The sequence below is a fragment of the Octopus bimaculoides genome, chromosome 12, assembly GCF_001194135.2.
Source record: "Octopus bimaculoides isolate UCB-OBI-ISO-001 chromosome 12, ASM119413v2, whole genome shotgun sequence".
Lineage (NCBI taxonomy): Eukaryota > Metazoa > Mollusca > Cephalopoda > Octopoda > Octopodidae > Octopus > Octopus bimaculoides.
Window position 1 is genome coordinate 64,336,551 of NC_068992.1, and position 14,870 is coordinate 64,351,420.

A 14,870-nucleotide genomic window follows, 5' to 3' on the forward strand; every position below is an offset into this window, starting at 1 on the left:
ATATATATATATATATATATATATATATATATACACACACACACTTACAAGTAGTCTTCAAACACAAAAGGACATCCAAACATACCCACATATATAAACTCATACCTACACTCATGTGCATGTATATGTACATATGTATGTGTGTATCTATCTCTCTATATATGTATATGTATGTACTTACACACACACACACACTCACACATACACACACACCTTTGCGTGAAGTCTATATTAGTATCCTAACGAACAGTAATGACGGTAAGAAGCAGGCAGCTTTTATTTACCTCTTCAGTGTTTCATTCAACATTTTCTTTATTTCTTTACATCTGTTTGTTTCCCTGTCAACTATTAATAATAACAACAACAACAACAACAATAATTATGATGGTGGTATGAAGAGGAGGTAGTGGTGGTGATGGTGACGTCGACGATGATGATGGTTGTAATTATGTTCTAATCTCCCTTGCAAATGCTGTACATTTCTATTAGGTGGCGCTAGTACTGATCGTTGTGAATCAGTGTAGATCAATTAAGACACATGCTAATAGTCACCAGTTGGGTGCCTTTTCAGACAATCATCTTTAGAATGGTCTTAACTTGGAGCATTTCAGATAACAATGGACTGCATCTTGGACTTGCGTCATAAAGTCTGTACTCGTTTTTACTTACCCCTTGCTAGATTACTTACTTTCCTTATTTTCTTTCTCTGTTCTTTTTTTTTTCTTTTTTAAAACATTTCTTGTAATTGTTGTTGTTGTTGTTGTTGTTGTTGTTGCTAGTTTTGTTGCTGCTGTTGTTGTTGTTTTTATTATAAGAACAGTCGATGGCAGAACTGGGAGAGCATCGGCCAAGGTCTGAAACATTCTATGTTCAAATCCTTATTCCTCACGGTACTTAGTTGCGACCCTTTACGTTCTGTGCTCAAATCCTGCTGAGATCAACTTTGCTTGTCATCTTTTAAAATATAGGAACAGCCGAGTGCCTGGGTGTGAGGAGGAGAAGTCATTTAGTTGTCTCTACCACTTCCCCACCAAATTGGTGACCTTGTGAGGCCTAAGTGACAGTTCTTTTATTTTTTATTTGTCTATTTATTTACTTATTTATTTATATATTACGATTCTTATATGTGTACTTTTCTTTAACTTCTCCTTCATTAATTTCATATAATAATTAAATGTCTTGAGCTATTGAATTATTTCTTTTGTTTTTGTGGTTCCTTCTTCCTCATTATGTAGTACTAGGTAGTGATGCAGTAATGTGTGTATACACACACATACACACACACACACACATATATACAAATGTATTCACATACACATGCATACTATATATACCCACATATATAAATATACACCAACGCATTTATTGTTGGTCGCATTGAGATCTATAGTTTGGATTATCAGTTTATAATGAATTTAGGATTAGGTGTGGGTGGATAGATGTTAGTGTTTGGTGGGTCGGTGGTGGAGGTTGTGTCTGGTCGTGACTGGTTGGTGGGTGTGATGTTATGATAGGTCAAATGTGATGTAACTGATGCTGAAATATAAACAAATCTGAGACGTTTATCCTCTTTTGAAAGTGTAGAGTGGTGGCAGCGGAGATGGCAATAATAATGGAGTAAGGGTTGGGGTGGGGGCTGAAGGGAAGCTATTTATTTAACCTTACCCTGACCATATTTCTAAAACAGTTCCCCACCCCGCACAGAAGGAACAAACAACGACTAAATATTGTGTCTGTGCGTATTTTAAAATTTGAGTAAATTTTGAAAAATAATCAAGAATTTGACGAGGTTTAGCAAAACTATTTATTTATTTGTGTGTGTATGTATATATGTGTGTGTGTATATGTGTGTATATACATATTTATTAAAATACATGTGTGTGTGTGTGTGTGTGTATTCTAAAATTAAAATATTATTAATCTCCACTATAGTGTTGAGTAATCTACTGACAGGCAACACTAAACAGATATCTATATATATCTATATATATATAAATATAGACATTAATGTAACTATAGCAAAGTATATCAATAATATATTTTACATAGTAGTGCAGACATTGTCTGGTACAGAACTTAGTACACTGAGTAGAATGGATAAATGGATATTCATTATATCAAAATCGGCAGCCGTGAACAGCCCAGCTAAGGGTGAAACCCAGAGTAGATTGGCAACATTGTTGTATATATATAAATATATATATATGTTTGTATGCATATATGTGTGTGTGTGTATATATATATATATATATATATATATATATATATATATATATATATATATATATATTACAATCTCAAATTGATGTTTAGGACATTGCATAGAATTATGAGGGAAACTTTAGATTAAATAGTAATCATTTTAAAATTTGGTTTTTAGCTCCTAGAGTCAGAAGCATCTTAGACAAGTTATTATGAACAAGGTTATAAAAGAGTAGGAAGCAAACTTTATTGCCTCCCAGTACAAGAAGTATATTGATCCTTTTGATATCAGGCCATTTAAAACTACCCCTGGATCTAAGATATTAAATGACCCATTTTCAAATGGTCAGGTTTATGTTAAAACCTTTTGCTATAATTTTATGTAAGACAGGATTTTAAATCCTGTTCCAAATACCAACTTAATAATGGAAATGTTTGTTTTTACAAAATCTCTCCAAATTCTGGATTGCATTCAAAATTAATGGAAGCTGATCAGACTGTATTTTAGAACAAATACAATATTGGAAGGGTTAAGTATGCATTTTTAAACAGAAATTTAGGAATGAAAAGAACTGAAAATTTTCACTACTTTCCCCTTGAAAAATCCTGGAAAGTTTCTCTTTTGAGTGCAGAGCTGGGTAAGAATTTTTATGGAAGTCCAACAGTTCAACTGTTACCCATGCAGTAAATCTCTTGTCTCCAAACCACTAATGTGGTCCAAAGGAAAGGCAAGAAATGAAACGGCCCAGCACCTGTTTTATCTTAGGTGAACTCAGAACATAAAAAATTGGAAAAAATGCCACAAGACATTTCATTCAACATTTTATACCCTTTTGATACCAACCTGCCTGAGACTGTCCTTGGTTTTATGATAGAAATCTCTTTTCAATTTATATCAAAACTTTCCAGTAAAATTTCTGTTTCAAACACCACCTGAAGAACGACAAAGTTGTTTTACTAAATTCTTTGTTATTTTCAAAATTGATTGAAGCAAAAGCAGTGCTTTCCAATTCACCACCTTGTCCTAGTACTTTATTTTTCAGTCCTTGAAGGAAAAGCTAGTTAGCCTTGATGTGATTTGATCTCTTACTACTATAATCAGAATTGCTGTCATTGCTGTTTGTAGTTATTATAATTATAATAATAATAATAATAATAATAAAGGCAGTAAGCTGGCAGAATTGTTAGCATGTTGGACAAAATGCTTAGCAATATTTTGCTCGTCACTGCATTCTTAATTCAAATTCTGCCGAGGTCAACTTTGCTTTTCATCCTTTTGGGATTAATAAAGTAAGTACCAGTTGAACACTGGGTTGGTTGTAATCGACTCATCCCTACCTCCCCCAAGCTGCTCTTGTGGGAAAAAATTGAAATAATTATTATTATTCTGAGTAATAGACTTACTCCCTCTCCTAAAATTGCTGGCCTTGTGCCAAAATTTGAAACCATTATTATTGCTTTGAATAGGGCAGTGAGTTGGCAGCATTGTTTGTACACCTGACAAAATACTGAGTGGCATTTCATCTGTTTTCATGTTCTGAGTTCAAATTCTGATTACTTTGTCTTTCATCCTTTCAGGATCAATGAAATAAGTACCAGTCAAGTGCTGGGGTTGATGTAGTTGACTGGCCACCACCCTAGCCACCCCGTGAAAATTTCAGGCCTTGTGCCAAAATTTGAAATTATTCTTTTCTACTCTAGGCACAAGGCTCAAAATTTTGGGGGAGGGGGTCAACTGGTACTTAATTTATCGACCCCGAAAGGATGAAAGGCAAAGTCGACCTTGGCGGAATTTGAACTCAGAACGTAGAGACAGATGAAATACCACTAAGCATTTTGCCTGGCGTGCTAACGTTTCTACCAGCTTGCTACCTTAGAAATCATTATTATTGCTCTGAGTAAGGCAATGAGCTGGTTGAATCATTAACATGCTGGACAAATTGCTTAGTAGCACTTCGCCCGTCTTTACATTTTGAGTTCAAATTCCACCAACGTCAACACTATCTTTAATCATTTTTGGAGTTGATGAAATAAGTATCAGTGAAGTACTGGGGTTGATGCAGTCAGCTAGATCTCTCCCACCCCAAATATATCAGGCCTTGTGCCTATGGTAGAAAGGGTTATCATTACTGTGTTCAAATCCGAGTGGGAGATCAACTTCACCTTTCATTTATCCAGAATTGATTACAAAATGGCTAATAATTATTAAGTCAATTTTTCTTTCCTTCCAAAACATGTGGCCTTGTGTTCTAGATTAGCAAAATTAAGCACTGGACATATAAATAGTTATTCATTGTAGCTTATGTCTCGGGTATGTATTTTTTTGTTTTTGTAGCTCACAACCAAAGTTCCTGATACAGAAGGTAAACCAAATAAATTCTCTTACATACTTAATGAACTAGCCACATACTCTTATACACCTGATGATACAAAATTCGCTATACATCTAATGATCCTTGATGACTCTCATATAGTTGATGACTCATGCAGATTCTCATAGCTGATGACTCATGCAGACTTTCATAGCTGATGACTCGTACAAACTCTCATAACTGGTGACTTGTGCAGACTCTTGTATAGCTGATGACTTGTGCAGACTCTCATATAGCAGATGACTTATGCAGACTCTCATATAACAGATGGCTCGTGCAGACTCTCATCTAGCTAATGACTCATAACCTGCAGTCATAAGCTATATGATTGCAGGTTATGACCAATGACCTGCAGTCATATGGCTACTATCATATATACATGGTGGCCAATGCAAACTTTTATATACCTGATGACCTACGAAGACTTTAATACAGCTGGATGACCTGCTGGGTCAAGTGTAAATTGGTTGAGATGGATGTCTGCGTCTGCTCACAATTGTCTAAAGCAGGGGTTCTCAACCATATTTTGCCTTTGGACCCTTTTGATTACTATTTTATTCTGGTGGACCCCCAAAAGCATTCAATGTTTAAAAACTAGTTTTATAGATACTTCTTTCAAAATTCCTATTTTGTTTCTCACACATTCACTTGTGAAGGTTGAATTATGTAAAATGCTGGAGAAAGAAAGCAAGCTGTTCCTTGCAATACACACAAATACATATGTCTAAAGCAAAATTTTTTCAGAGGCCCTTAACTTATTATTGTTGATCCCTAATTTACTATTTTGCTACATGGACCCCCCAAAATCTTCTATGGACCCTTAGGAGCTGTATGGACCCCTGTTGAGAACCACTGGTCTAATGTCATTAGTGGAACCATGGCTCATGCTATCTAATCATACTTGCTTCTGACTGATAGTTGTATTATTTCTAGCAAGTCAAGCACCTGCATAGAGGCTTCCTTGCTAGCTTGTATGCTAGCTTGTATGCCCGTGTGTGTGTGTGTGTGTGTGTGTGTGTGTGTGTGTGTGTGTGAGTGAGTGTGTGCAGCTGAAGCAGTTGTGTTGGTATGGAGTTGCAATATAAGCATCTGATTCTTGTCAGGTGAAAAGATAGCAAAAACTGTAAGAAAGACATCCTTGACATAGCTAGATAAAGAAAAACATAGGAAGAAGTGGGAGAAGCAGAGTAAGAGGAGAGAATTGTATAGGAGGGAGTAATGGAAGAGATACTATGATATGCAGCTATATGTTGGTAGTTGGTTAGGAGATTGAATAGAAGATCTAGATTTTTTGATGTGTTGAATAAACAAGGATACCTTCTCTTGTCCATGGTTTTCTTTAGGTGGTTCATCAGTTGGTTGTACACATCAGCAGATGAAAAAATAATTGTTGTAAACTGTGCTAATCTTAATCCCCACATTCTTAGGTGATTACATGATTGTTGAAGTCATCTATCATACATCAGGGAGATCCTCTTTGAAACGTTACAAAATAATATTTAACATTTATATAAAGATCTGAAATGAAGGGCAAACACAGAGTAACATTTAAGAAAGTTTGTCATCTTGTTGTTGTTGTTGACATCTATTCTATGATGATGATAAGTGGTGGTGGAGTGGAGACTGATAATACAACGATATTGTGACTTTAGTGTATGGTGTCAGCTCTAGAGTTATGTAAATTAAATTTGGTTGAAATGGGAGATGTTGATGACACCATACTTATTTTGAGAGAATGCAACATTCTTTACCCTCTGCACTACTGTGCAGCTTGGCGTTTGACAATTGTGTCAAATGCTCTTGTGGAATGTAATGAAATGTGGGTGTTTGCCATGTATGTATATGTGTGTATATATGTGTGTGTATATGTACACATTTGTATTGGTACTTGTGTAATTGTGGTTGTTTGTATTGTACGTTTGCAGGTGAATGTCTGTGTATTTACGAGTTTATATATGGATTATGTACCTGTATGAACAGGGTTGTGTGTATATTTTGCTGTTGTTTAACCCAAGTCAGCCTTGACCAAACCAACCTATGATCAAAGGTGTTCAAGGTATGACGGTCCCATCTTATTTGTCAGATATTATTTTATCTACAACTACATTATCTGATGTGCCCTTCCATTTTTTAAGATGGCAGGATGTGATTTGAGAGAGATCAGGTAACTATTTCTTTTGGGACATAATCATATAGATGCTCTGAGTTTAACTAATTCCCCATTTCTCTCTCTCTCTCTGTATATATATGTATATAACAATTTTTGCGGCCGAGGAGAGCTTTACACCATCTTCTATATCAATATTATACCTATGCTGATGTAATAACAGATTGGTTATAAAGCTTGAAACACGTGTACCGCGATATCCTTTGTGTTCTGTTTTTAATTTATGTTTGACATATATATATATACACACACACACATGTCCTTGCAGGATTTTGTAGAATTCTAGGAAACTCTCAACAGGTTGTGACCTACTGCAGGTTTCTGTGTAAACTTAGGATGCCATCAGCAGGTTATTATATTCTATAAGACTTTGAAGACCTTTAGAAGGCTGAGACCTATTGCAAGATTATGTCCAAATATAGGAGGTCCTCAAAAAGCAATGATTATTTACGGATTTTGTGAAAATCTAGAAAGCTCCCAGCAGCGTGTGATATATATTGTAGGGTTTTGTTAAACTTGGGAGTTTTCAGTAGGCTGTAGGAGTTTGTGCAATTCTAAGGGGTTTTCAGCAGACTGTGAAATACTGTAAGGTTTGCATAGCAATATTTATGTTTTGCGGTGGATGCTAACCAAAAATTTGGCAATGCTTGCATTGTCTTCACAATTAAAATGCATCAGGCCATCTGTAGTTTCTAGTTAGTTTGGGCAGTTATTTTCATTACAGCAAGGTGGGTGAACTGGGGTGAAGGGCCAAAATCTTAAAAAAGCGCTGAGTGTTTGGTTTGGATTTGGTGCAGTATAGCATTGTCAAGGATACATTAGTGGAATTGGTGCCATACGGTATTGCTAAGAGGACATTTATCTAGGGATTGAGAGTATAGTAGGGATTTTCTGAAGAGGGCATCCCTAGATCAAATACAGTATAGCATTGCTGAGTGAGAGGACGTCTACATAGAATTGAATGTGTAGTAGAACATTTTTGAAGGTGGGGCATGTTGGAATTTAGTGCAATATAACATTAGTGAAAGGACATGTATAGATTCAGTGTGCAGTAAGGCACTGCTAAGGGGGCACCTATTGATTCAGTGTACAGTATGGCATTGCTAAGAGGACATCTAGAGATTCAATGCAGTATTGGTGAGGAGACATAACTAACTATGGCCTGAGTGTGTTTTAATGAAGGGACTTCTCTGAGTTCAGTGTTTTAGAGCAGTGTTTCGCGAAGTGTATTTCAAGGAAAACCTCAGGGTTCCATGAAAATGTTCTTGGGTTATGCAAAGTATCATTTAAAAAAATGTTTATAAGAATTGATAACATTTTCAAAATAATAAGTTATATATTTGTTAATATGAATGAATTTTTATCTTTAGAACAGTTTTTATTTCATTCAGTGTCTTATTGAGATTAAGAGGGTGGGGTTTTGGTATGGGTGCATAATTTTTGAAAATATGGTATTTCAGTTCCACAACAAAGTAAGTTTGAGAATTACTGTAGCGGAGTACTGCTTGAGGGACATGTATAGCGTTGGTGAACGGTCATCTATAACATTGGTGAGGGGAAATCTGGGGATTGAATGAACAGTAGAGTATTGCTGAGGGGTGGTGGGGTATCAAGAGATTGAATTACTCTGAGGAAATACGAACTGATCATGTAACTTATCTACAGCATTAACCTTACCTTTTGTGTTTGATCACCATTTTCTCCAGTTACCTGTAAGTGTTCTGATCCCTTCACTATATATATATACATGAGGAGATGCTAAAAAGATCCTAGCTTTAAGGGTATCATGAAAGACCTGGCTGGAGGCCCAACCTTCCAAGTTCTTTTACAGGGCTTAGAAAAACTGAAGAACTGCTGCAGTAAGTGTGTGAATCTGAGAGGGGAATATGTTGAATAAAATCATAATTTACTGATCCTCCAGTATTTTCTTTTACTCAAAGCCAGGAACTTTTCAACACCCCCTGAATATAGTTGTGTCCACATGCATGCACACACGCACACACACACACATATATAAAGGGATTATATAAATGACAAGGAAACAATTAACTAACAACTGCTTCTGCTATATGATGCTATGCACTCATAGTTGAGTGTTTGTGCTTCAAAAATGAAGTGTGATTATATATATATGCATATAAAATCTAAAATTGCACTTCTACTAAAGATATTATTAAAGATAACAACCAAATTGTCCTTAAATCATACCTCACCTATTTAAATAAAGGAAAGATATGTATAATGCAAGCCTAGACATACCTTAAAAAAAAAAGCCATGCTGGTCATGACTGAACTGCTTTAAAAAAATCGAGTTCTATCAACCTTTGACATCACCTTCTAATTCACAGTAATGTCTTGGTACTTGGTAGATTAATGAGATTTATAAGGAAACAGGGAAGAACCTTGAGAGTAAGAGTTTGCCTTATTGAATAACATCCTTCCTTGTAGCATCCTTTTTCTTGATACCATTGTGAATGTTATCAATAAGTCAACTATGATATTAAGTCAGCATTATTGTTACATGACAGCTTCAAGAAGGGTTTCTTAAATTCTTCCTGTGCCATAATTCTCTGTACGGATGTATCTGTTGTTTCCTGTAATACCATATTCTCTCCCTCTAGTACGCACGCACGCACGCACGCACGCACGCACGCACGCACGTATGTATCAACATCATCATAATTTAATGTCTGTCTTCCATGCTGGCATGGGTTGGATGGTTTGACAGGAGCTGGAGAGCTGGAGAGATGCATCAGCCTCCATTGTCTGCTTTGGCATGGTTTTTATGGCCAGATACCCTTCCTAATGTTTGCCCCTTTACAGAGTGTACTGGGTAATTTTTATGTGGCACCAACATCAGTGGGGTTCCCAAGTAGTCTGCAAGATGAAGACCTCTCCACTGGGAGAGGGAGTGGAACCAAGGGAAGTGGCTGTGTGCTAGGTGAGAGGTTAGAATATAATTGAGAGATGGATATAGGTGACTTACTATAGAGGAGATACTTGGCTCCCCAGTAAGAAAAGAAAGAGAAAGGAGAGATGGTGCTAGAAACATAGAGAGATGGTAAGAGAGAGAGAGAGAGCTGCATTGTGCTCCATGTCAGCTTTGTAAAGTGGTTGGCATTAGGAAGAGCATCCAGCCATAGAAACTACACCAGAGTGTATTGGGGTTTTCTTTGTGTCACTGGCACTAGTGGGGTTGCCATGTAACTTGAAAGACAGGAAAGGATGAGAAGGAGAAATGGGACCAAAGGAGAAGGCCCTCTTGATAAAGTGGTAGTGGGGATGGCAGTATTTGAGAGGGCGGAGGGGTGATATTTATGGCAGGTACAAGCAGAGGCGTCTTGCTACTGAGGAGATATGTGGCTACCTATATAAGGGTGGAAGTGTCAAGGAAAACGGTAAGATAGTCATGGTGCAGTACCAGAGCAAAACCCTCAAGAAGCAAGAGATGATGTGGGAGGTGATCAGGTGGTGGGGAAGTTATAAGAGCATGCAAGGAGAGTATCAGATGGCTAGAGGTAGGGTGGGTGGGTAGAGGTGAATGTAGTGAGTGATGGACAGGGGTCGAGGTGTGGAGTGCAGGAAATCCTTGGCCTTTGAATTACTATGTAACTGCCACTAATTTAAAATAGACAACCGATTGTGGCCAATGCCAGTACTCCCTGATTGGCTCTTGGAAGTAAAAGAAGTGACTCAGGGTGACAAATGTCAATGAAGAATGAGGGATGCTGGAGTAATGTGAGAGAGTAAAGGACAGCAATAAAGATGGTGATGGAAGAGAAGGATAGCAACAGAAATAAGTAACGATAAGGTTGAGTGGTAAATCTCAATAAAGAATGGCATGTAGTTGGGAAGAGAGTATAGCTAGCAATAAGGAAGGATGATGGTACAAGGTATTGAACATGGATAGATCCAATGCCATCCCTCAGTACAAAGGTATTGTGATGGAAGAGAGGCAGTGCTTCAGAGGGTGATAGCAAGAATATAAATCTGTACATTGATATGCATCTCATCATCATCATCATCCTTTAATGTCTGTTAACACCGTTCATGCTGTAGATGCCTATCATGGTCTCTCTTCCATTACACCCTCCTCTATCACCTTTTGTTTCTATTACTCTGTTTCTCCCATCATACTCATAACCTCTCTTATTCAACTTTCTCACCGTGGTTTTCTTTTTCATCAGTTTTATCCATACTGTTGGCCACACTTACTGTAAATGAACAGAATCAAGGTAGAATATGAAAAATACACAAGACAGCAAAACCTCTTGTGTTGGTGACATGATAAACTTCACCTAGTGTCAGGGTTGTGGAGCCGGCATACAAAATCTTCATCTCTAACCCCTCAGTCTCCTATTTTTAATTAGACTAATCAAATATAATACACATAGTCAATGTAGATCATCCAGCTACTTTTTTTAGCACCCTAACCTATTAGAATTATCATTTGATGGTTGTAGCTATGCCAGTGTGACCTTATATCATTTATTACACTCTTTAGTATTTAAACTAACTGTATCTGGCCTGAAATTTCTACCTGCTTTATGTTCAAACTGACCGTATCTAACCTTTCATGTCTACCCTTTAATGTCATTCTAAACATAAACAATCACATCATGTGAATCTTGAAGCTATGAGATAATGCACGATTAATTCAAAATGACGAATAAATAAACATTACATGTGACAGGGTAATCTGAATGCGAAAGGGTTAAAGAAGTCGCATGCAATTAATTATAAAACAAAAACCTACGAAATTTTAAAAAAGTAAATGTTTTGTTAAAAAGATATAAAAGAAACTGTAGAAATGCTATAAAAGAAAATCAACATCTTTTGTTTTTCTAATACAGTTCTATATTTGAGAGATGAGGAATTATTTACATTATTTACATTTGACAGATATTTGTCCTCATCTTGTTTGTTGTTAACACAACGTTTTGGCTGATATACCCTCCAGCCTTCATCAGGTGTCTTGGGGAAAATTTTGAACCTGGGTTCTCATTCCTAAGGTATTTTTCGATGTTGTTGTTGTCATTATTATTATTATTATCATTATTATTATTATCATTATTATTATTATTATTATTATTATTCGGGTCACTGCCTGGAATCGAATTCAAAATCTTGGGGTTAATAGCCCATGCTCTTAACCACTATGCCATATGTCCATGGGCTTTTGTTTGTCTGTTCAAAAATCAAAGTATAACCAAAGTTAAAACTAAAAGATTGAGCACCTAATGCAGGGATTGGCAGGCCTCTTTTAGATGTTTTCGATCTAGTTTGGATTCTTTGCCATCGAATTTGAATTCTTTGCCATCAAATTTGAATTCTTTGCAATCAAATTTGATGGCAAAGAACCCAAACTAGATCGGAAACATTGGTATGTCACTGATCCTTTCATGGAACCATTTTAATGATTTATTGACTTACATCATGTAAATTTCATCGTCATCATCATAAGTCTGTTTTCCATACTGGCATCGGTTGGACAGTTAGACAAGAGACTGCACCAAGCTTCATTGTCTGTTTTGGCAGGGTTTTACAGCTGGATGCCCTTCCTAACATCAGCCGATTTATAAAGTGAACAAATTTTCTAAATTTCGAAAGTAAAACTAAGAAGTATATTTAATAAAATATTTATTGATTTAAAAACTGTAATTCTATTCTTTTGTGTCATTATTGCTTTTTAATAAGAGGTATTTAAAAAAATTTAATGAAAATACTTAACAAATTTTATAAAGAACAATAAACATTCAGTTATATTATATTGATATTAGAATATTTAATGTGAAATGTGTGTTTAGTAGATACTAGTTACTTCATCGATATTTGGCTGGAAATTAGTGAGTTTTAGCTTTCACCCTTCCAGATTCAGTCTACTAATAAATCAGCCCACCCAATGCCTAAAATTGTTTGAGGTGTTTAGCAATTCCTTGGATAGCCATTCACACCCTCAGAAGGCAGTATTGACCACTTTGCTGATCCATAACATAGAGTAACTTATATCAAATGACCATTTTAAAACAAATAACCTTGATTAGATATACACAACCTTTCCTTTTTGAGATTAAAGAATTTTTTGAATAAAAAGTTGAATGTAATTTGAATGATTGCATTAAATCAGTTGTCAGCAAACTTTTTTTCACAGCGGGCCAGATAACTGAGAGAATGACGATCGTGGGCCACATAACCATTTTGTTCAATTCAATACAGTGAATACACAAAAAATAAAGGCAACCAACATATTTATTTACCAAAAAGTTATCAAAGAAGGAGACATTAAGAATAAGATAGTTTTATCACACCTGGTGCACACAGATCCGAATCTCACAAACTAAGCAGCAAAAAAGGTTGGTGAGATTTGTGAAACTGGTGTTTAGCTATCGTCAATATTTGATTTGTAATTGCTGCATCCAACCAGGAGAATTGCTTTCAGATATTCTTCAGTCAACCTCATTTGATGGGCTGACTTCACATTCTTCATTTTTTGAAAATGTTTGCTATCAGACATAAAATGTTCCAAACACTGATGCCATACCAGAGGCAAATGCAAGTACTTACACAAAAGCTACAGAGTGGTGGCGGGTCAGATCTGGCCCACGGGCTGTAGTTTGGTGACTCCTGCATTAAATGAAATAAATGTTATATTGCAAAGGATTGAAAAGTTTTTCCATTACAAAACTTATTAAGGAAATATCTACCAAGTAGGGGTTAAGTGAAAAATCAGAATCTGAAATTTGCTAACATTTTGTTTTGAGAAATATAATTGTTTCTACCAGATACTACTTTACAGAAGCCCTTAAAACCTGTTTAACCATCTCCCTCTACTACACCCTCACTCCACTGAGGGAACCCTTTAGTCTTGTGGGTTACAGGTGACCTCACTAGTGCTGGTGCCTCAAAGAAAAAAATAAAAGTTTTTTGTAAAGGAGTTGGAGTTAGGTTGGGCATTGAATCATAGACAGTTTGTCAAAAATGAGATTCTGGAGCAAGACAGGATCCTCTGACTTGCTGGATCCTGTCATACTGCCAACATGGAAAATGGATGGAAAAGGCGCAGACATACGCAAACATGGAAAAAGCGCAGACATACACACACACACACACACACACACACATACAGATGTACACACACACACACACACACACACATACACATGAATAAGCAGAAGTGCTGACAGTTAAATATACATGTAATAGTAGTAGTAGGTGGATGTGGTCTTTAGTAAAATTTCAATTCCAGATGTCTTTCAAAAAATTATCGATAGTTTTATAAAATGGCAGGAAGTAAGGTGTGTGTGTATATGTACCTGTATTTCTATTTGTGTATTTGTTTTTCAGTATATGCACTTTTGTTTCTATATATATACATTTGTGTAGATGTGAATGTATATGTTTTTTATATGTGTTAAGTGTTTTGTGAATGTATATAAATTTTGTATATTTGTGTGTTTTTCTATTTTTGTGTTTGTTCGTTTTTACGTCTGTTTTTCCATGCCAGCATGGGTTAGATCAGAGGTTCTCAAACTTTTTGGGCCACCGCCCCCCCCCTCATGGGCACATAATACCCTCAGTGTCCCCCACCCCTATTTTTATGTATAAATAAATATTTTATATTTTAGTAATTTATATATACTATGAATCATTTGATATTTAGTATAATATTATATAATTTGTATACAATACTATAATAATATTATAAATTCATAGCGTCCCCCAATCCACTGCTTTCCTCCCAATGCCTCCTTTTACTCTACCTGGACACTCTCAACACCCTCTGGTAGGGGTGGTAGCACTCACTTTGAGAACCCAAAGGTTAGATGAATACATATTACAAAAGCATTGTTTTACAACTAGATGTCCTTATTCGCATTAACCCTTACTTATTTCTCGAGTAAAGGATTTTTCATTCTACTTGTCTTCAGAAATGCAGAGCTAGCAGAGTGTTCATTAACAGGGAATGTCAACAAACCTCACTATTGTTAGCTCAGCACTTTTTATTTGTGAATATTTGTTAGTGTGTAGCTGTTTGCATGTAGATGCATCGGTGTTTTTGATTGTGTATGTGTAATACTTATATATCTATATATATATATATATATATATATATATATATATATATATAT

The 14,870-nt window shown here is 36.0% G+C and overlaps 1 protein-coding gene across 7 annotated transcripts in view; it reads left to right on the forward strand.

Moving 5' to 3' along the window:
* LOC106884491 (chloride channel protein 2) overlaps positions 1-14,870 on the forward strand; it is a 154,668-nt gene that overhangs the window by 37,249 nt on the left and 102,549 nt on the right. Inside the window, exon 1 of one of the 7 annotated variants that reach the window (XM_052972229.1) lies at positions 510-647. The exons of the other annotated variants lie outside the window; for them this stretch is intronic. Within the exon in view, the coding sequence (XP_052828189.1) occupies positions 618-647 (30 nt within the window). The 5' untranslated portion in view covers positions 510-617. Of the gene's footprint in view, positions 1-509; positions 648-14,870 lie in introns of those variants that run through there. 7 annotated transcript variants of the gene reach the window in all.